This window comes from Pipistrellus kuhlii, unplaced genomic scaffold, assembly GCF_014108245.1.
Source record: "Pipistrellus kuhlii isolate mPipKuh1 unplaced genomic scaffold, mPipKuh1.p scaffold_m20_p_9, whole genome shotgun sequence".
Classification (NCBI taxonomy): domain Eukaryota; kingdom Metazoa; phylum Chordata; class Mammalia; order Chiroptera; family Vespertilionidae; genus Pipistrellus; species Pipistrellus kuhlii.
In genome coordinates this window covers 66,777,814-66,799,404 of record NW_023425595.1, presented here as the reverse complement: position 1 = coordinate 66,799,404, position 21,591 = coordinate 66,777,814, and the positions used below count along the sequence as shown (strand labels likewise).

Genomic DNA, 21,591 nt, shown 5'->3' with positions numbered 1-21,591 from the left:
GGGCGCGTCCCTAGGAGCGGAATTGCTGGGTCACGGGCCTGCAGGTGGTGGGCTGGGACAGCCTGCCATGGTGGTGGTTGTGCCAATTTTCCAGCCCATGTCTTCTGCCCCCTCCTCCCTCTCCCACCCTCCCACACACACTCCAAGCTCTCCTCACACTACGCCTGTCATATCTGGGTGTCCACAATGCCTTTCCACAGCACAACGCCCTGCCCGCTGCTGCCTCCTGCAGGCTCCCCTCTCTGTCATTCGCTGGGTGGCTGGAGGGCAATTAGCTGCCCACGCGTGTCTCTCGCACTAGTCTGTGAGGACAAGGGCAGCATCTTTTTCATCTTTGGGTCGGAGCTGCCAAACACTGTGCCTGGAACATCGCTGTCATGAAAAGCACGCAGCTGGGCGCTCCGGCTCGGTGTGTGCTGGGCGGTGTTTCCTCTTCGGCTGAGGAAGTCTTTCCGAGGGACAGGGACCCGGGAGCCCCGCCTCCTCAGTAGCGTGGGCTTGAGGAGCCCTCCGCGGGCTGGGACCCGCTCCCAGGACCCAGAGAAGAGCCGCTGCTCCCCATTCCTTCCTCCTGCTGCTGAGGCCCGGCCTCTTCGTGTCCAAGTGTGTAGGAACCTCCCCTGGTGGGAAGATTTCCCATCGGACAGTGTCAGCAAGGGCCGGTGTGCTAGTGTGAGGAGGGCTTCAGCCACATTTTGGTGTAGGGCCCCGGGGACCTGGCCACCGAACTCCAAATACCTGCAGACAGAGTCATTTCTGAAAGGGCTGGGGGGAGCGCGAGGAAGGGAGGGGGGCTTGCCCGTGTGTGCATGGCGTGCAAAGCAGTGGGTATGTGTGTGGGTTGGAGACAAATGCACGTGAATCGAAGAGTATGAGCGTGTGTGTGTGTGTGTGTGTGTGTGTGCATGTGCACACACGTACACAAACCTAGAATAGACATGGAAAACTACATATGGCGTTGGCTCCCCACAAGTTACGCCTGGAGACGGCCGAGCTGCATTGAGTCCTGTTGGAAATTTTACGAACACTCTAAAACATTTGTTTTTCTCTAGTTATCAAAATAATGCAATTTATTGTGGAAAACTCTGTAAATATATAAAAGAAAGGAAAGCAAAAATTACTTACATATACTCTTATTCCCTAAAGAGAAGCACTGGCACTGTTTTGGTATTCAGCCTTCCGATATATGATCTGTACATATATTGTGGGTTTTAGGTGTGTGTGTGTGTGTGTTTTGTGTGTGTGTGTGTGTGTGTGTGTGTGTGTAATTAAAATAAGCCCGACTGGCATGGCTCAGTGGTTGAGCATCGACCTATGAACCAGGAGGTCACGGTTCCATTCCCAGTCAGGGCACATGCTCGGGTGTGGGCTCAATCCCCAGTGAGGGGCATGCAGGAGGCGGCTGATCAATGATTCTCTCTCATCATTAATGTTTCTATCTCTCTCCCTCTCTCTTCCTCTCTGAAATCAATACAGATATTTTTAAATAAAAATAAAAGCTTTACTTTCTTTTTTTGTTGTATTGTTGACACTATTACAGATAACCCCTATCCTCCCCCGACTTTGCCCTCCTCTGAGTTGCCCCTACAGGCTGTGTCCATTAGCTCTTTGGCTAATTTCTTCACCTTCTTTTATCTAGTCCCCCTCCCCTTCCCTCCCTCATCTGTCCATCTATTCCTTGTCTCCATGCCTCTGGTTCTATTTTGTTAGTTTATTTTGTTCATTAGATTCTCCATATTAGTGAAATCATATGGTTTTTCATATAATATAGTGGGTACTTTCCAACACAATCAAATATTTTTAAAATATGATCTTGAGAGAAGGATCCAAGATGGCGGCTTAGGTAAACACACCTAAACTGCTGCCATGCACAATTTCAAAATTACAACTAAAAAATAAAACGTCTATCACCCAGAACCACAGGAAGGCTGGATGAGTGGAAGCTCTACAACTACACTGAAAGAGAAAGGAGCAGTCAGGGCACAAGCGCTGAAAAACTGAGGTACGGTACAGGGGCGAGTGCGATATGGGCAGGCGGCGGATCCCAGCTGGCGGAGGGCATTGCTTTCTTCAACCGAAAGAGAGACAATCTCCCAGTCTCTCTGAATTCCAGTTTCTGGAAGGAAGCTGGACTGTCTGCCATCGGGTCGGAAAGTGAGGATGGCTTGCTTGCACAGCAGCGCGCAAGAATAATTGTTTGCTGGGGGCGAGATGCTGAGACGCGCTCAGAGAGGCAGAGACAGCTGACTGGCAGCCTTCGCTAATTGCCACACCCTAGCCTAGTGATACCCTGAGACTCTGCCCCACATAATCTACAAACACACTCAAGCTCCAAACAGTGGCTTTTGCATATGAATGGCCTTCTCTATTGCAGTTTAACCTAACAAACTTGCAACCTGGTGAAGACAGCTCCAAAGCCTCCAAGCTCCAAGCAGGGAGGAGAGCACTGTGGTTCTCGAAGTAGCTCCTGCAGGGTGGCTTCAGACAGTATCTGAACTGCACCCCATTGGAGATCCAGAAGCCAGTGTATCTAATGGTCAGTGTGAGACACCAGATTGCAACTCCTCACATCCATAAATGACACATTCGGGAGGCAGACTCAGTGAGCACCAAAGCCCCATTGAAACAAGGCCTGCACCATAAGCGTGTCTCCAGCGCAGCAGTTCTCCATTACAGACACAGCGGGTCCTCACAGCCAATTGGCCTGGGGTCAATTCCTCCCAGTGCACCAACAGCAATCAAGGCTCAACTACACCAAGACTTTGCACTCAGCCCACAAAGGGATGTACCAAGAGCAACCACCTTGGGTGATTGGGGAAGCTGAGCCACTGGCCCCTATAGGTCACCTACCACACAAAGCCACTCTATTAACACAGGGAGGCAGCCAAAATGCAGACACAGAAGCATGTCACGAATGGGAGAGATGGAGGAAAGTAAACTACTGGACAACACAGAGTTCAGAATCACATTTATAAGGTTACTCAAGGATCTTCTAAAAATCACTGAGAAACTTGAAGAGACCTTCAAGAACCTTAATGAGACCTTCAAGGACCTTAATGAGAATACCAAAAAATGGAAGAGGACCAGTTAGAAATTAAGCATACACTATCTGAAATAAAGAATATACAGAAACTCGCCTGTAGATCAATGTGCCCCAAGAGTCAAACCAAAGATCTGGAATATGAGGAAACAAAAAACACCCAACCAGAGAGGCAGAAAGAAAGAAGAATCCAGAAGTGTGAGGATAGTGTAAGGAGCCTCTTAGACAGCTTTAAGAGTACCAACATCTTGATTTTTGGGGTGCCAGAAGAAGAGAGAGAGCAGAATATTGAAGGCCTATTGAAAGAAATAATGACAGACAATTTTCCCTAGCTGGTGAAAGAAAAAGACTTACAAGTCCAGGAAGTGCACAGAACCCCAAACAAGAGGAATCCAAAGAGGACCACACCAACACACATCATAATTAAAATGCCAAGGGCAAAAGACAAAGAGAGAATCTTGAAAGCAGCAAGAGAAAAACAATTAGTTACCTACAAGGGAGTACCCATACAACTGTCAACTGATTTCTCAACAGAAACTATGCAGGCCAGATGGGAGTGGCAAGAAATATTCAAAGTGATGAACAACAAGAACCTACAACCAAGATTTTACTCTACCCAGCCAAGCTGACATTCAGAGCTTCACAGACAAGAAAAAGCTAAAGGAGTTCATCACCACAAAACCAGGATTACATGAAATGCTGAAGGGTATTCTTTAAGAAGAGGAAGAAGAAGAAAATAGTAAAGGTAAAAACTATGAACAACAAAAAGACATCAATCTAAAAATCAAGTGAATAAAAAATCTGAAGAACAGAAAGGACTGGTGAATATAATAGAATCAGGGGCATAGAAAGGGAGTGGACTGACAATTCTCAGGGGGAAGGGGGTCTGAGGGGTACGAAAAGAGATTGGACAAAAATCTGATACCTATGGATGAAGACAGTGGCAGGGGGAAGGGCATGGGGTGGGGTGGGGAATCAGCTGGAGGGGAGCTATGGGGGGAAACAAAGAGGAACACCTATAATAATCTGAACAATAAAGATTTATTATATAAAAAAGAACTTAAATAATATTACATGCAATAAACATTAGTATTTCAAGAAAAAATAAATATGATCTTGAATGCATGTTTATACATAATCTATTTAACCAGTTCTTCCATTAATCTATATAATCTATTTTTAAATTCTCACCATTATAAATAATGCTTCATTGAGCATTCTTCATAAATGTCTCTATGCACATGATTTATTATTTCTTATGTTAAATTTCTGTAGGAATATTCTTAAAGTTTGCATAGACATTTGCAAATTACCCTTCAAAAAGTTTTCACCCATTTGTGCTTCCACTAGCATGATAAGTGCATACTTGTTCCTTGTGTCCATATTAATCCAAAGTATTATGTATTTTTCATCTTTTCCAGTTGAATTTTTTTTTAAGTTTTTTACTTTAAGTTTCTTTTTTTTAATTACTAGTTAGGTTGATTATTGTTACATGTTTTACTGGGGTTGTTATTTTTTTCATACATGGCTTGTGTGTTTTTTTTTTCTTATTGATTTGTGAATACTCTTTGCATATTAAGGATAATAAGCATTTTTTTTTTTATACAGGTTGCAAGTGTTTGCCAGTTCATTGCTTGCCTTTGATTCTATTTTTGGTATAAAAACTTATATATTAGGTTTTCTTTTCATATAATTCAAATTTATAAACCATTTCCTTTTATAATTTTGCCTTTACTTTTGTAATTAAAAGACAGATAATCTATAGTTTCTTCTTTTGTAGTTTTACATATATAAATTTGTATTGACTTAAGAGGTAGGGAAAGGGGGAGATAGAAACATCAATGACAGGAGAAAATCATTTTGATCGGGGATTGAGCCCATAACCCGGGCATGTGCTCTGACTGGGAATCAAACCAGCGACCTCCTGGTTCACAGGTCAACCACTGAGCCACACCAGCAGGGCTTACTTGTTTTATTTAACCTTTGATCCACTGGGACTTTACTTGGGAGTACGGTTTTGTGTGTGTTTTTAATCTCCTCAGCAGATTCTTGGGGAGTCCAGAGTAAAAGGAAGTGTGCTGGGTAAGATGCTAATGCCTGCAAGAGGAAGCCAAACCTTTCCTTCCCTGTGTAGAAAATAATGTACACTCAGGTACACACTCACACGCACAAGCAGCTACACTCAACTTCTCTACACACACACACACACACACACACACACTATAACCACGCTGAGCAGGCAGAGCTGTATTGCTTTCTTCATTTATAGCAGAGAAAACTGAGGGCCCAGGAACACTAAGAGACACTTGGAGTCATATGTCCAGTGAGAAGAGCAGGCAGGTGTTAAAGCCACTACCCACCCACCTCCTGCACGGACATGAACTCCAGATGTGCACACAGTCCCTCCACGACCAGGGCCCAGCTGGCTCTGCACCGTCCCCCAGCAGGGACCTCCTGGCTGCAAGGCCAGCTCCATGGGGGGCGGGGGGGCAGTTGGCTAGGGAGCTGCCCATCAATGCAGAATGCCTGTGCCTTCTCCTCAGCCCTGCCTGCATTCAGCCTGGGGCCAAGAGCCTTTCCTCCTGGTGCGAGCCACGGGGCCCTCAGAACGGGCCTCGGAGACCGTGTGGAGCTCTGGCCCTCACATGTGATGAGAGCACCTACATGTCTGTTGTCTGAGTGCGCATGTGCACATATGTGGGCACGATCCTGAGACTGCAGAGATAACTAATTATTAGCTCCCTCTGGCCTCAGGGCCCCCCATCTGTTCCGGGGGCACCCCCTCCCTAGACTTCCGCCCTGATTTCAAAGAGGCTCTAGTGCCGCCCCCTCCCCCTTCCCTGCAACCGACCGAAAAATAACATAAAACGAACGCCAGCCCATCCCGCCGGCGCGGGGAGAGGCTGCCAGGAGGGCTGCAAACTAGCGCTTATCAAAAGCTCCTGCTCAAATTCATTTCAATATCTGAGCCTCTGGTTTCCACGGTAACATAATCTTTTCATCAAAGCAACTGGTAAAACCACTGGGATCTGATATTGTTTTGTTGGCAACTTGTCAAAACTGTCATTTGGTTTAAAAAAAAAAAAAAAGCCTATAGATTTATGAAACCTACAGCTATAGACAGGCTCTGCGCGGATAACGGTTCCTAACGTGCTGCCCGGGAGCTGCGTCCTCGCCGCCCCTCCGCCTAACCCCTTCGCCGGGCAGACTAGGGAGCGGCGCTTAGGGTGGGGCCCTCGCGCCGAAGGGCTGGGGGAGTCAAGCTCCTTCCAGAAACTCCCTTTCTCAAGCTTTCCTGGGACCCTCCCTTCTCTAGCCCCCTCTCCCCACGCCCTGGCCTTGGAGCCACAGCTGCGGGCCAGGGAGGGGCAGTGGCTCCTGAGGCTGACCCAGCAGCCCCAGAGAAGCTCCGGGGCCCCCGTCCAGGGCCGAGGAGGCCATGTGCCTCCGCTCCGAGCCCAGGGCCTCAGGGCAAGGTCGGGGCTGGGGCTGGAGGCCCGGGGCCTGGGTTCTCAGGACGGCTGCACCTCCGCCCCACAGGCTCCCAGCGAGTACGAGACCAGTCCGGAGCAGCTCTTCTACCGCATCGCCCACCTGAACCGCGGGCAGCAGTACCTGCTGTGGGTGGCGGCCGTGACCTCTGCCGGCCGAGGCAACAGCAGCGAGAAGGTCGTGGTGGAGCCCACGGGCAAGGGTGAGCGGCCGGGGCTGGGCCAGGGGGACGGAAGCTTCCAGACGCTCTTTTCTGGAATTCTGGTTCTGCACAAACGGGCTGTCTCCCTCCACCCTGTCTGGGGGCTGGTCCCCTGCCTCCCTCCTGCATCCGCCAAGCTTGGGCCTCTGCTGCCCCCTGCCGCCCAGAGGGCCTCACAACCGCCCAGAGGGCCTCACAGCCGCCTTGAGGCTGCTCTGGTGCACGGAGCCCCCGGCCGCCCACTCCACACTCTATCTGGGGTTAAAGGACGGGGAGGTAGCCCTTTGCAGCCCCCAGACCTTCGTCCCAGTGCCCAGCTCCTCAGAGGGCTGAGGCAGGGTCCCTGCCAGCACAGAGCAGGGCCCTCGCCCTGAGCCTGGACGCCTCGCACAGAGGGTACCCCGCACACTGGTCCCTCGGTCAGACGGTCAGACGTCACACGGAGTGTGTATGAAGCCACACGGGGTGACAGCCTGTGCTTGGCCTTCAGGAGCGCCCACTGAACCCCTTACAGCACATGTGTCAAACACAAGGCCCGCGGGCCAAATCCGTCCCGCCAGGCCTTACAATGTGGCCCCGCACCGCGCTGTCATCACTGCACTCCGCTGCGTTTCCATCACAATGACAGTTTATGACTGTTCAGTAAACCATTCGGCCCGCGATTTAGGCTGGATTTTAGATTTTGGCCCCTTCTCTGATTGAGTTCGACACCCCTACCTTACAGGGATGATGGTTCTGAGGCCACAGCCCCAGGTCGATTCAGAGGCGGCCGCACAGCTTGCCAGGCGGCCTCTGTGCCCGCCCTGAGGCCGGCCGTGGTGCAGCCTCTGACTCCGTTCACTGCTTGATGCTGGGTTCCCTGGGTCCTCCCTGCCGACCTGCCTCCGCCACAGCCACCTGACCTCTAGCCCAGGGCCCGGGACTAGCACTCGGGTGGGGTTGGAGGAAGGAACTTCAGCTGGGACTCAGGAGGCATCAGCCCTCCCCTGACACAGGCCCGGAGTCAGCTCACACACCTGGGCCCTGCCAGTGAATTGGATCCCATTTACAGCTGGGCACACGCAGGGGCATGGCCTGGGAGGGGCTGTGACAGGGGGGCTGGTCCTCCGGGCTCACACCGGGCGCTGTGCCCGTGGCTCAGCTCTCGCCCCTCCCCTGGCCCTTCCTTCCAGCGGCACTACCACCGCCTTCTCCTAAATGCAGCTCCATCCGGGGAGGAGTGGGCTGAGAGCTAGAGTCCCCTGGCGGTGGGCACGGGCCTGGCACAGGGCCTGAGGGGCTGAGTGTCCCAACAGAAGGCTGAGCCCTTCCCCCGTGGGTGTGGAATGTCACATCCCGGGACCCCGCCCTTCCCAAGACACATCACACATCCTCTGTGAGGCCCGAGCCCCACACTTCCCTGAGGGCCAGGCAGTTCAAGGCCAGCCCCGGCCACGCGGGGGCCATACCGGCCAGAACCCAGCCTGGGCAGCCTGGCGCTCTCCCCGGGCCCCCAGGACCGCTCTGGGGCCCCACAGAAGCCATAACCAGGGCCCCTCGGCTCCGTCTGTCTTCCAGCCTCCAGACGTCCCCCCCGCCCAAGCGCCCCTTTCCTTCCAGCTGCCCCAGGTCCTCCCTCCTGCCGAGGCTCGGTGCTGCCCGTCCACAGCCCTGCACAGGCCTCCTGACCCTGAGGCCTGTGTCCCCCAGGGAGCCCCATCATCCCCCAGGGAGCCCCATCATCCCCTAGGGAGCCCCGCGTCCCACAGGGAGCCCCATCATCCCCCAGGGAGCCCCATCATCCCCCAGGGAGCCCCGTGTCCCCCAGGGAGCCCCGCGTCCCCCAGGGAGCCCCGCCATCCCCCAGGGAGCCCCATCATCCCCCAGGGAGCCCCGCGTCCCCCAGGGAGCCCCGCAACCCCCAGGGAGCCCCGCGTCCCCCAGGGAGCCCCATCATCCCCCAGGGAGCCCCATCATCCCCTAGGGAGCCCCGTGTCCCCCAGGGAGCCCCGTGTCCCCCAGGGAGCCCCATCATCCCCCAGGGAGCCCCGCCGTCCCCCAGGGAGCCCCATCATCCCCCAGGGAGCCCACTGTCCCCCAGGGAGCCCGCGTCCCCCAGGGAGCCCCACCGTCCCCCAGGGAGCCCCATCATCCCCCAGGGAGCCCCACCGTCCCCCAGGGAGCCCCATCATCCCCCAGGGAGCCCTCATCCCCCAGGGAGCCCCGCCGTCCCCCAGGGAGCCCCGCCATCCCCCAGGGAGCCCCGCCGTCCCCCAGGGAGCCCCATCATCCCCCAGGGAGCCCCATCTTCCCCCAGGGAGCCCCATCATCCCCCAGGGAGCCCCGCCGTCCCCCCGGGAGCCCCATCATCCCCCAGGGAGCCCCGTGTCCCCCAGGGAGCCCATCATCCCCCAGGGAACCCCACCATCCCCAGGGAGCCCCGTGTCCCCAGGGAGCCCCTCATCCCCCAGGAAGCCCCACCGTCCCCCAGGGAGCCCCATCATCCCCCAGGGAGCCCCACCGTCCCCCAGGGAGCCCCACCGTCCCCCAGGGAGCCCCGTCATCCCCCAGGGAGCCCCGCGTCCCCAGGGAGCCCCATCATCCCCCAGGGAGCCCCGTGTCCCCCAGGGAGCCCCATCATCCCCCAGGGAACCCCACCATCCCCCAGGGAGCCCCGTGTCCCCCAGGGAGCCCCTCATCCCCCAGGAAGCCCCACCGTCCCCCAGGGAGCCCATCATCCCCAGGGAGCCCCACCGTCCCCAGGGAGCCCCACCGTCCCCCAGGGAGCCCCATCAATCCCCCAGGGAGCCCCGCGTCCCCAGGGAGCCCTGGCTGGGAAGCCCCTCTGCTCAGAAACACTGCGGCCGCCAGTTCATTTACAGCCCAGCCTGTGGGCCCGGCGGCCGGGAAGTTCCTCCAGGACCTCCTCTGCTGAGCCCCCATTCCTCCCACCTCTCCCGCTCCCCCTCCTCCCACCTCTCCCCGCTCCCCCTCCTCCTCCCACCTCTCCTGCTCCCCCTCCTCCTCCCACCTCTCCTGCTCCCCCATCCTCCTCCCTTCTCTTCCTCTCTGCCCCCTCCTCCTCCCACCTCTCCTGCACCCCCTCCTCCTCCCACCTCTCCTGCTCCCCCTCCTCCTCCCACCTCTCCTGCACCCCCTCCTCCTCCCACCTCTCCTGCTCCCCCTCCTCCTCCCACCTCTCCTGCACCCCCTCCTCCTCCCACCTCTCCTGCACCCACTCCTCCTCCCACCTCTCCTGCACCCCCATTCTTCAGAGAGCCTTGTCTCCATGAGGACACTCCCACCCCCAAGCTGGCCCAGCTGGACCCAGCAGTCACCCTCACCTGTCTTTTCAGTGTCACCCCAGGTCCTGGCAGGAAGGTCCTGGCTTCTGGCTCCTCCCTCGGCCTCACGCCGCCGCCTCTGGGCCCATGAGGACCGGTACCGGCCTGGCCGCAGCGGCTCCCTGTAATGGCCGGTCAGGGCCTGTCTCCCTCTGGGACAGCCAGCCGCTGAGGGAGCGCACTGTGTCCGCCGTGTGGCCCCTCGGCCTCACGTGGCAGCTGACCATCACAGCACTGACACATGTTGTGGAATCAAGTTCCCCGCACCCACCCTGACCCCAAGTCCAAGGTTGAGGTCAGCTGGGAGGGGAAGGACTTTCTGTGAAATCTGGGGGGCCCTGAGAAAGGGGGCCAAGGCAGTGCTGGGTGTAGAAGCGGGGTGGCCCTCATCCTCTCTCCTCTGTAGCCCCAGCCAAGATCATCTCCTTCGGGGGCACGGTGACCACACCCTGGATGAGAGATGTCCGGCTGCCCTGCAACTCGGTGGGCGACCCGGCCCCGGCTGTGAAGTGGACCAAGGACAGGTGTGTGCGGGCGGGGGGCGGGGAGACCGAGGGGAGCCCGCGAAGGACCATCTCAAGAACAGCCTGGCCTCCCAGCTCCGCTCCGCTGGGGGTTCAGCACCTCCCTCCCCAGGTGGCCCCCCAAAGTCCTAAGTAAAGCCCCACACGTCGGGCACCCCTAGCTAGCCGCCTCCTGCTCCCCGCCCTGTCTGTGCGCAGACCGGGGGAAGCCCGGGGAGGCCCGGGGAGGCCCGGGGAGGCCCGGGGAGGCCCGGGGAGGGGTGTGAGCCATAACCCATCCCCCGCAGCGAGGACTCTGCCATCCCCGCCTCCACGGACGGGCACCGGCTCATCCACGCCAACGGCACGCTGCTGCTGCGCGCGGTGAAGGCCGAGGACTCCGGCTACTACACCTGCACGGCCACCAACACCGGCGGCTTCGACACCATCATCGTCAACCTGCTGGTGCAAGGTGAGACCCGTGGTGGCGCCGGGCGGGGAGGGAGAAGCGCTGGGAACCCCATCGCGTGAGTGGGATGTGGACTGGAAGAGAAATGTCAACCTCGCCCCCCCCTCCCCCCCCGCTCCCTGGCCCCCGTCCCTGCCCCAGGGAAAGCACCCGCCAGGAAGCAGGTGCTGTGGGGAGAAGGAGCAGGTGTGGGGTGCACCCAGGGGGGAAGCCAGGCCCTCACCCTCCTCCCCATCAGGACCCCCCAGTTCCCATGGTCAGAAGTCCCTGTGCTGAGGCTGTGGCTCTCCCCACAGTGCCCCCGGACCAGCCCCGCCTCACGGTCTCCAAAACCTCCGCCTCCTCCATCACCTTGACCTGGATTCCGGGGGACAACGGGGGCAGCTCCATCCGAGGTGAAGGGTCTGACTGAGGGGGGGACCCAGGGAGGGCACCTGGGCTTCCCCACTCCCACCACTGGTGCCGGGAACGCTCAGGGAGTGACCGCAGGAGAGTCCCCGGGGGAGCGGGGGAGGAGGAGCAGCCGGCCTGGCCCCTGGCTTCAGCCTGGAGAGCTGTGCTAACCCGGGGAGTCTCCTCTTCACTGGGCCCCGGACGAGCCATCCGGGCCCTGAGCCCTGAGCCCACCATGACCCAGCAGGTCCTACAAGAAGACCTGACTCTGGGCTAAGGGGGCTGAGCACAGCATGTCCAACAGGCGCCCAGCGGCCGGCACAGCCACGGACACACATGCAGCCCAGGGTCTAAGCAGGGCCCTTGGAGCCTCCCGCCTGCTTTTTCTGCCCCACTCCCACCCCCTTGGCCTCTCAACCCCGCCATGAGAGCTGCAGAGAGAGCAGTAACCTCACTCGAGGCCTCTCAGGTTGCCTCTAAAGTGCACCGGCCCCTCCCCATGAGCAGAGCCCCCCTGTCCTGGAGCCGGCCCCGCAATGCCAGGGCCCGGCCAGCACCCCGCCCTGAGCCGGACTCCCTCCCGCAGGCTTCGTGCTGCAGTACTCGGTGGACAACAGCGAGGAGTGGAAGGACGTGTTCATCAGCTCCGGCGAGCGGGCCTTCAAGCTGGACAGCCTCCGGTGCGGCACATGGTACAAGGTGAAGCTGGCGGCCAAGAACAGCGTGGGCTCCGGCCGCATCAGCGAGATCATCGAGGCCAAGACCCACGGGCGGGGTGAGGCTGGCAGCGCGGCTGGGCAGGAGGGCGCGGGGAGGCGGGAGGCGGGGAAGCGGGGAGGTGGGCGGTGGGGGCTGCGGGAGAGGCAGCCTCGCTCCACGAGTCCCAGTAGGTAACACAGTCCCTGCTCCATGAGGGCGGCGGGTGCTTGCACCTCTTCTCCTTCTGCCTGCAGCTCCCTCCTTTGCTGAGGCTTCTCTCCATCCTTCCCTCCTCTTCCCGGGGCCCCTCACTGCCCCCTGGAGCCGCTGCCGTCCCCACGCCCCCGGGGGCCTTGGGCAGCCCAGATGCAGGGCTCCCTCCGCTCCCAGGTTCTCTGACCCTCCCTGCCTCTGGCCCCCAGAGCCCTCCTTCAGCAAAGACCAGCACCTCTTCACCCACATCAACTCCACGCACGCGCGCCTGAACCTGCAGGGCTGGAGCAACGGGGGCTGCCCCATCACGGCCATCGCGCTGGAGTTCCGGCCCAAGGGCACCTGGGCCTGGCAGGGCCTCCGGGCCAACACCTCGGGGGAGGTGTTTCTGGCCGAACTGCGGGAGGCCACGTGGTACGAGCTGCGCATGCGGGCCTGCAACAGCGCCGGCTGCGGCAACCAGACGGCCCAGTTCGCCACCCTGGACCTCGATGGCAGTGAGTTGGGGGGGGGGGGGGGCACAGATGCCTGCGCCGGGGGTTGCCAGGGTAGCTGCCAGAGAGAGAAACTAACAAAGAGGAAAATCAGCGGGACTGTGGTCAGGAGAAAGGCTGACAGGTGGGTTCCCGCAAAGGCAGCCGCGGACTGGCAGGCAGGCGGGAGGAAAGCAGCGGGCGCCTGGGAGACAGGCAGACAAGCAGGGTCATGGCACCGGGGCCTCCGAAGCCGGAGCCGTGCTGGCCACTGCCTCAGAGGTGGGGGAGGAGCGGTGAGGCCTGCCCTGAGCCCCGCCACTGACTGGGTATGTGAGGCAGGAGGGGGGCCTCGCTGCAGGAACACACGTGCACGCTCCGGGTAAGTCAGCGGAGATGTGTTTCCTGCGCTCACAGTCCCCTGCGGGCCAGCTGGCCGCCAGCTTCTAGCGCTGTCCTCTCGAACATGGCCTCCGAGATAACCAGAGAGAGAAGGCTCCCTGGTTCTCACTGTCCTGGGCCAGGAGGTGACACTCCTGACTCCTAGTCACCTCTGAGGTCCAGGACGAGGCGCATGGCTCTCGCTGGGACTTGCACCCATGCACATGGGAATCGGTGAGCACTCACTGGTGTTACCACATGGGGACACCTCGCACATGCACACGTGTGCACCCACACTGACACACACAAACATGAAAGGCACCCGGAAGGCTGCGTCCAGAGTGACGTTGTCACCAGCTAGACGATGTCTTCTCTCAGCAAGGATGGCTCCGGCAGGAAAGGCTTTATGGAGGAGAGGGCTCCGAGGCAAGGCTCTGAGGCAGGCCCGGGGCTCGACGAGGGCTGTCGGCAGGCGCCCAAGGCCAGCGGACCCTGCCCATGGGAGGAGGCAGGGAGGGGAGGCAGTGTGCGTCGTAGCTTTTGTCTTCATCTGGGGAAGAGAACCAAGGATCCCACTGCCCTGACTTCTCTCCACTGAGATTCTCACCATCCCTCCACCCCACCTGACCAGCTGGCTGTGGGGACCTGAGCCCACCCATCCGCCCTTCAGGAATGAATGTGCACTCCAACAACAGGAGAAACAGGTTCATTAACATCAGAATGTAGTGTGAAAACTACCCCATTGTTCATGGTTGTCCTGATGGGACCGGAATTTGGGGGAGCAGAGGGGAGGGGCTCTGCACCAAGAAGTGGAGGTCAGCATCAGAACAAGGGCAGCAAGAATGGTCCCGGGCTCCCCCACCATGGGACTCTGCATAGCACCCCCCTCAGAAGGGACCCTGATGCCCTTCCTCATCACCCCCATCCAGGCACCATCCCGCCCATCAAGTCTGCTCAGGGCGAGGGGGACGACGTGCGGAAGCTGTTCACCATCGGCTGCCCCGTCATCCTGGCCACGCTGGGGCTGGCCCTGCTCTTCATCGTCCGGAAGAAGAGGAAGGAGAAGCGGCTGAAGCGGCTGCGAGGTGGGGGCGGTTCCTCCCTATGGCTCCTGAGCAGGAGCGCTGACCCTCAGGCCCCTTCCACTGGCCGCCTCCCACTGGCTCACAGCTGTCCCTGGACAGAGAGCGTGCCCGTGTGCCCTTTCAAACCTCCTCATGCCGACAGGTCCCTTCTCTGAGCCCCGGGGACTGTGTGCCTGTCCTGACCAGGGCTGGCTTTTAGAGGTTCTCACTGGGAAAGCCACATTGCTTGTTAAGAGATTTTAAAGTCTCCTTGTTGATTGTTGCTCCTTTCACCCTAAATGTGCCGATCTCTCACACAGGACCCCGTGGCTTTCCTAGGACCCAGCCACTAGTGAGCATGCCCACAGGGGTTCTTCAGAACCTCACGCATTTCTGACTGGACAGTGTCCATGCACATCCATTTTCAAATATTTTGAATATCACCCCCTGTCCCAACATCTAATAGTGCAGCCTGGCATGAATGGGTCTGATTTACGTCCATTTGTACAGTGTCTGGCACCTACTAGCTGCTTAATAGATGTTTACCACTCATTTGAAAGACATTTATTGAGTATCTGGCAGACATTGGAGATCAAAAGATGAATGAAGAAGGAACAACACATGCCCTTATAGAATCTAATGTGAGAGGCCAAGGCACAATAGTAGAACAGAAGAGGAGATGACTTACACTGCTTAGCATGTTTAGGAGTTGGATGAATGATGGATGAGTGAGTCAAAGGATGGTTGGATGGCTGCTGGACAGGTGGATGAATAGATGAATGGATGGATGGTTGGATTAGTGGTTACATAGTTGGATGGAAGGTTAGATTATTGATTAATGGTTGGATAGAAGGATGTATAGATGGAAATATGGTTTTAAGTATGGTTGAATAAAAGATTTGTTGAATAAATGGTTGAATGGATTGGTGGATATATATATATATATATATATATATATATATATATATATATATATATATGAAGGAGTGGATGGATGGGTGGATGGATGGATGGATGGTTGAAAGAATACTTGGATGTACAGATGTATATTTGGATGGATAGATGGGTGATAAGATAAAGAGATGGTTAAACAGTTAAATTAATGGATGGATGGATGATTGGAGAATAGTTAAATAGATAAATACATAATTGAATAGATGGTTGGAGAAATAGTTGAATGAGTTGATGGTTGAATGAATGGGTAGTTGAATTGGTGGATGATGGGTGAATAGTTGGATGAGTGAGTAAATGAGTATGTGACCAGTTTGACAGATGAATAGACAGGTGTTTGGATCAATAATAAATGGATGAATAGGTGGTAGTTGGATGCATGCCTGGAACTGGATTCACTCTGACAGATCACTCTCAGTTATCAGGGGACTTAATGGATTAACCAGGACCTTCTCTTCTCCTCTCTCACCAATTTCTACCCTGAGAGTTCCAATCCTATTCAAAGGCCCCCTGAAACAAAGCAGGGCCCCCAAATCCATGAATGGGTTTTCTAGGGGATAGATGCCCTGGCAGAGGAAGTGATGCCACTTGGTTGAAAGTCGTCTGGGGTTTCCCATTGACTCCTGTAATGCATCCTCCACTCTCTCCTCTCCCCGTCGGATAACTAAGGAGAGACCCACCACTGATGCTCATTTCCAGTCTGCTCTGGTGCCTTTTTAATTAGAGTCATTGCAGGAACAAAAGGAGCTCTTTATACGCCCTCTCCTTTGGCAAGGACCTTCCTATTAGATAAAGTCTGAGGAAAGGAAAACATGTTTTAGACTGTCTAGTGGTCCTTCCATTTCTCCCTCTTCTTCCCAAGAGACCAGCCTTGGTCCCAGTCAGGGAATTCTCCCACATGCTTCCTCCAATTCTCATCCCACTCAAACTCCATTCTCACCCAGCCCCTCTCTCTACTGTTTTGCAGATGCAAAGAGTTTGGCAGAGATGTTGATAAGGTGGGTTTCATATAGTTGCTTCTTCTCTCCTCTCCTCTCTCTTCCCCACTGCAGGGGACAAGCTTCAATCCCCGCTGTTTTTGCAAAAAACCCTCCCCCAACCCCTTATGGCTGCTGAGTCACCCACCTGTAGCCCTTCTCCCCACAGCAAGAACAACCGAAGTTTTGACACCCCCGTGAAGGGGCCCCCACAGGGCCCGCGGCTACACATTGACATCCCCAGGGTCCAGCTGCTAATCGAGGACAAGGAGGGCATCAAGCAGTTGGGTGAGTGACAGGTGCCACGAGCTCTCTGTGCTGTGCTGAGTGTGCTTCCCAGCCACACACACCAAGGGCAGCCACCAGCCCTCACAGCAGTGCTGGGTTCTCACCAGAGCCCTAGCAGCAACTCAGCAACCTCCAACACACTGCAGCTCCTCTCAAGAGCTGTGAACACCCTAGTTGGTTTGGCTCAGTGGATAGAGCATCGGCCTACAGACCAAAGGGTCCCAGGTTCGATTCCAGTCAAGGGCACGGACCTCATTTGCAGGCTTCTCCCCAGCCCGGGCCCTGGTCAGGGCTTGTGCAGGAGGCAACCAGCAGATGTGTTTCTCTCACATCGATGTTTCTCTCTATCTTTCCCTCTCTCTTCCACTCTCCCTAAAAGTCAATGGAAAAAATATCCTCAGATAAGGATTAACAAAAATAACAAAAAACAACTAAAAGAAAAAAGGAAAAAAGCTGTTTCCTCCTCTGTCTAAGGTAGGGGTGTCGAACTCAATCAGAGAAGGGGCCAAAATCTAAAATCCAGCCTACATCGCGGGCCGAATGGTTTACTGAACAGTCATAAACTGTCATTGTGATGGAAACGCAGCGGAGTGCAGTGATGACAGCGCGGTGTGGGCCACATTGCAAGGCCTGGCGGGACGGATTTGGCCCGCGGGCCTTGTGTTTGACACATGTGGTCTAAGGGATCGTTCTCCTGGCAGTCACTGGATAGACAGTGAGAAGCTTGGGAATCACGGGTGGTGCCAGAGGGAAGGAGTCCTGCTGATCCTTCTTTCTTCCCGCAGGAGACGACAAGGCCACCATCCCGGTGGCAGACGCTGAGTTCAGCCAAGCCGTCAACCCGCAGAGTTTCTGCACCGGCGTCTCCCTGCACCACCCAGCCCTCCTCCAGAGCTCCGGACCCCTCATCGACATGTCCGACATCCGGCCAGGCACCAGTACGCATCACCCCCAGAGGCGGCCCCTCCCACACAGGGTGTCTTGGGCACAGCATGGGGCATGGGTAGTGTTTTCAAAAATGAAAAGAAGGGTGGAGCAGCATGGGAGAACAGGAAGAGCAGTGGAGGTGGAGCCTGGGCTCCTTGCTTGCAGCCTTACTCACTGGCTTCTCACACCTCTGAGCCTGGGTTTCCTGACCTGGAGATGTTGAGGGGTTGGGTGTTCCTGCCCCTTTGGCCTCTAGCTCTGAGGCTCCAGACATGCGCACAGGAGAGATCAAGGCGGCAGGGAATGGTGCAGTCAGGAGGGGAGGGGACTCCCTGCCTGAAGAGGGGAGAAGCCCAGGATGCTGCCCCTGCCCCATGCCCAGCGCTCTTGCTCCTCGGCCAGAGGCCAGCTGTGTGGTCAGGAAGGCAGCCCACTCGGCGTTCCCCAGGGAGTCCTGTCCCTGGCTCCCCACTGCCTTCTGCCCACGCCCTGGTGCCCACCCACTGTGAGGGTAGTGGTGCTGGCAGGGCGGAGGCAGCTGGCTCCCACTTCCCCTGTGCAGACCCCGTGTCCAGGAAGAACGTGAAGTCAGCCCACAGTACCCGGAACCGGTACTCCAGCCAGTGGACCCTGACCAAGTGCCAGGCCTCCACGCCCGCCCGCACGCTCACCTCCGACTGGCGCACCGTGGGCTCCCAGCACGGCGTCACCGTCACCGAGAGTGACAGCTACAGCGCAAGTCTCTCCCAGGACACAGGTGAGCCAGGGCCCCGCCCACCATTCTCCCACCCCCTACCCGCCAGCCGGCCCGGGGGCCAAGACGCCGTCAGCTCAGTCCCAGCTGGCTGCTGACGCACTGTGCGGCTCTGACCACACACTGGGCCTCGCTGAGCCCTGCCTGATCAGGGCGTCGTTTTGCTCTTTCCAAAAATAGAGAAAACAGTGTGCGCGGAGTCTGCTGGGGGGAGGGCTGAGGGTCCGCGAGGAGTTGCTCAGTTCCCGGAATGAAAGGTGTTTGCCCTCCAAGGCCCAGATCCCAGTTCTGCCCCCGTCCCAGCAGGAGGGCGGGTCTCAGCCTGGCTCACCCACACCTGCGGCCAGGCTCTCGGAGGCTGGGGGGGGTGGGAGCTGCTCGGCTCCCTCCTCCCGGGAAGCCACGTGTTTCGCCCTGACTGGAGGCCCCGCCCCCCCCCCCCCAGACAAAGGCCGGAACAGCATGGTGTCCACAGAGAGCGCCTCCTCCACGTACGAGGAGCTGGCCCGGGCCTACGAGCACGCCAAGCTGGAGGAGCAGCTGCAGCACGCCAAGTTCGAGATCACCGAGTGCTTCATCTCGGACAGCTCCTCCGACCAGATGACCACAGGCACCAACGAGAACGCCGACAGCATGACGTCCATGAGCACCCCCTCGGAGCCCGGCATCTGCCGCTTCACCGCCTCCCCGCCCAAGCCCCAGGACGCCGACCGGGGCAAGAACGTGGCTGTGCCCATCCCTCACCGGGCCAGCAAGAGTGAGTGCCCAGGCCGCCGCCCCCGCTGCGCCCCCTTCCCCAGACCCCATGACCCCAGCTAGGCCCGGCCCTGACGGCACTGGGCCTGCCAGCCTGTGGGTCCCATGGCAGTGTGGGTGGCGCAAAGGACAGGGCCCACGTCCTGGTTCCACCTCCTCAGAGCTCTGTGACCCTGGGCAGGTCATTCGCCCTCTCCGGCCTCGCTGCTCTAAAACGCAAATGGTAGCGCGTGCTTTTCCTTGTTGTAGCGGGCATTAGAAACGCTTGGCACGCAGTACGTGCTCACTCAGTGGTGACCAGTCTGAGCTATGCCCAGGTGGAGAGGAATTCGCATGGGATCAACTGTGCAGTGGCCGTGGGTCTCAATGCTGTGAACTTAGTCCCAACCCAAAGCGCGGTCCCAGCAGCTCAGCCCACGGCGGCCACGCCTCCCGGTGGGCAGTGACCCAGCCTGGCTGAGGACCAGCCCGCTGCAGGGCCTGGCAGGGCACTCGCCGCCTGGGGCTGGTGGGGCAGGTCTAGGATGAGCGGGGCAGGTGAGCGAGTCCATCAGCAGATGTTGGGGCAGCGCAGACAAGGCCCAGGCCGTCGCTCCCTGAGTCTGGTCTGCAGACACTGGCCTTGCCCAGCGGCCAGGCTGACCGGAGGCCCTGGGCCAGCTAGAGAAGAGCCTGGGGCAACAAAGGCCCAGGATTCAGGAGGCCGGCAGCCCTGCTGGCTGTGTGAATGTGGGCGGATCCCTCATCTTTCTGAGCCCCCGGTCCCTCCTGCACAGTGCGGCCGGCCTGCCCAGGGCTGCGGGCCCGGGAGGGTCATCTGTGAACATGCCCAGCCCGGCCAGCAGGACGTGGACACGGTTTCAGAAATTAAGGACTTCCCGCCTGAGAGGCTGCGCAGGAAAGAGGGGCAGACCCGGGTCACGGCGCAGAGCGGCCGGAGGGAGGCCTTTTCTCCTCCCGGAGGAAAAGCTTCCCCGGCCGGAGCCCTCTGCGCGGCCGCCCGGTTCGGAGTGACCGCTGGCCAATAAGCACCGGCTCACCGCAGCGCCGTGTGCTGTAAGGACCCCCACTTCCCTTAGTCACCGCTCAGCTGTCCTGTGATCAGCCCCATTGCACAGATGCGGACACTGAGGCTCAGAGAGGCCAAGGAGCTGACCTTCCCTCAGCTCTTCAATGCCCATCGTGGGGAGGGACTCTGAGCCAGCATGGGGGGGAGGGGGGCCGGGGGCGGGAGCTTGGCTGAGCCCCGCCTCTCACCGCCTCTGCTCCTCCGCTCAGGTGACTACTGTAACCTGCCCCTGTACGGCGGCAAGTCGGAGGCCTTCTTCCGAAAGGCAGAGGGCCGTGAGCCCTGCCCAGCGGTCCCGCCCAGGGAGGCCTCCATCCGGAACCTGGCCCGCGGCTACCACACCCAGGCTCCTCGCCACCTGACTCTGGACCCGGCCAGCAAGCCCTTGGGCCTCCCCCACCCCGGGGCCCCCGCCGCCGCCTCCACGGCCACCTTACCTCAGAGGACTCTGGCCATGCCAGCGCCCCCGGCTGGCACCGCGCCCCCCGCACCCGGCCCCACCCCCGCTGAGCCCTCCGCCGCCCCCAGCGCTGCCCCTCCGGCCCCCAGCACCGAGCCTCCCCGGGCCGGGGGCCCAGTCACCAAAATGGGGGGCTCCAGGGACTCGCTGCTCGAGATGAGCACGTCGGGGGTAGGGAGGTCTCAGAAGCAGGGCGCAGGGGCCTACTCCAAGTCCTACACCCTGGTGTAGGGCCGTCTGCGCCCCGCCCTCAGACACCCACCGGCCGCCCTCCTGCACCACCGACGGTAAACCCACCGGCAGAACCCGCCGCCGCGCGAGGACCCGCCGCGAACCGTGTACACAGGACTCTTTTGTACAAATGAAACTATTTTCTTCTTCTCCGTGAAGCCAGGGCACAAGAACGTGACAGTCCACGTCACCCCACCCAGAGACCACGCGTGGAGCCGGGGAGACACACGCACACAGAGCACACCCGCGGCTGTGCCTGTGTATCCCTCCCCTCATTCTGAGACAGAAGCACAGACTCGGCAATTCCTCCGCCCCCCCCCCCCCATCCCCTCAGCCTCGGTGGTTTTGGCAAAAGACCAGAATCCCAACTCAGAGACACTGCATGCGATCTCACTGTCCCACGAAAGCCAGGAGTTGCTTCAGTTTGCAGATGCTTATGTGTTAATACCTTTTTCTATGAAAAGAGACCCAGCGCCGTGTGCAATAAAGGTTATGTTTCTATGTGGTGGCTTTTCCCAGCTGGGGGAGGGGGGGCGGGGAGGCGCTGGGGGGAAGGCGGGCAAGGGGGGGGGGGGCGGGGGGAGGAGCGCTGGGAGGAAGGCGGGGGGGGGGGGAGCGCTGGGAGGAAGGCGGGGGGGGAGCGCTGGGAGGAAGGGGGGGGGGAGGAGGGCGCTGGGAGGAAGGGGGGGAGGAGGCGCTGGAAGGAAGGGGGGGAGGAGGGCCTGGGAGGAAGGGGGGGAGGAGGGGCGCGTGGGAGGAAGGGGGGGAGGAGGTGGCTGGGAGGAAAGGCGGGGGTGCGGGGGAGGACGCTGGGAGGAAGGCGGGGAGGAGGTGCTGGAAGGAAGGGGGGGAGAGGCGCTGGAGGGAGGAAGGGGGGAGAGGGCGCTGGGGAGGAGGGGGGGAGGAGGGCGCTGGAGAAGGGGGGA

The 21,591-nt window shown here is 58.5% G+C and overlaps 1 protein-coding gene across 1 annotated transcript in view; it reads left to right on the top strand.

The window, feature by feature from the left end:
- The window catches only part of DSCAML1 (DS cell adhesion molecule like 1), a 275,766-nt gene extending 254,600 nt beyond the window's left edge, over positions 1 to 21,166 (top strand). The window contains exons 21-33 of the mRNA XM_036427664.2: positions 6,581 to 6,734; positions 10,464 to 10,581; positions 10,869 to 11,032; positions 11,326 to 11,424; positions 12,009 to 12,197; positions 12,544 to 12,831; positions 14,118 to 14,273; positions 16,171 to 16,201; positions 16,350 to 16,468; positions 17,254 to 17,406; positions 17,958 to 18,152; positions 18,595 to 18,906; positions 20,184 to 21,166. Of these exons, the coding sequence (XP_036283557.1) occupies positions 6,581 to 6,734; positions 10,464 to 10,581; positions 10,869 to 11,032; positions 11,326 to 11,424; positions 12,009 to 12,197; positions 12,544 to 12,831; positions 14,118 to 14,273; positions 16,171 to 16,201; positions 16,350 to 16,468; positions 17,254 to 17,406; positions 17,958 to 18,152; positions 18,595 to 18,906; positions 20,184 to 20,665 (2,460 nt within the window). The 3' untranslated portion in view covers positions 20,666 to 21,166. The remainder of the gene's footprint in view (positions 1 to 6,580; positions 6,735 to 10,463; positions 10,582 to 10,868; positions 11,033 to 11,325; positions 11,425 to 12,008; positions 12,198 to 12,543; positions 12,832 to 14,117; positions 14,274 to 16,170; positions 16,202 to 16,349; positions 16,469 to 17,253; positions 17,407 to 17,957; positions 18,153 to 18,594; positions 18,907 to 20,183) is intronic.
- Positions 21,167 to 21,591: the final 425 nt, after the last annotated feature.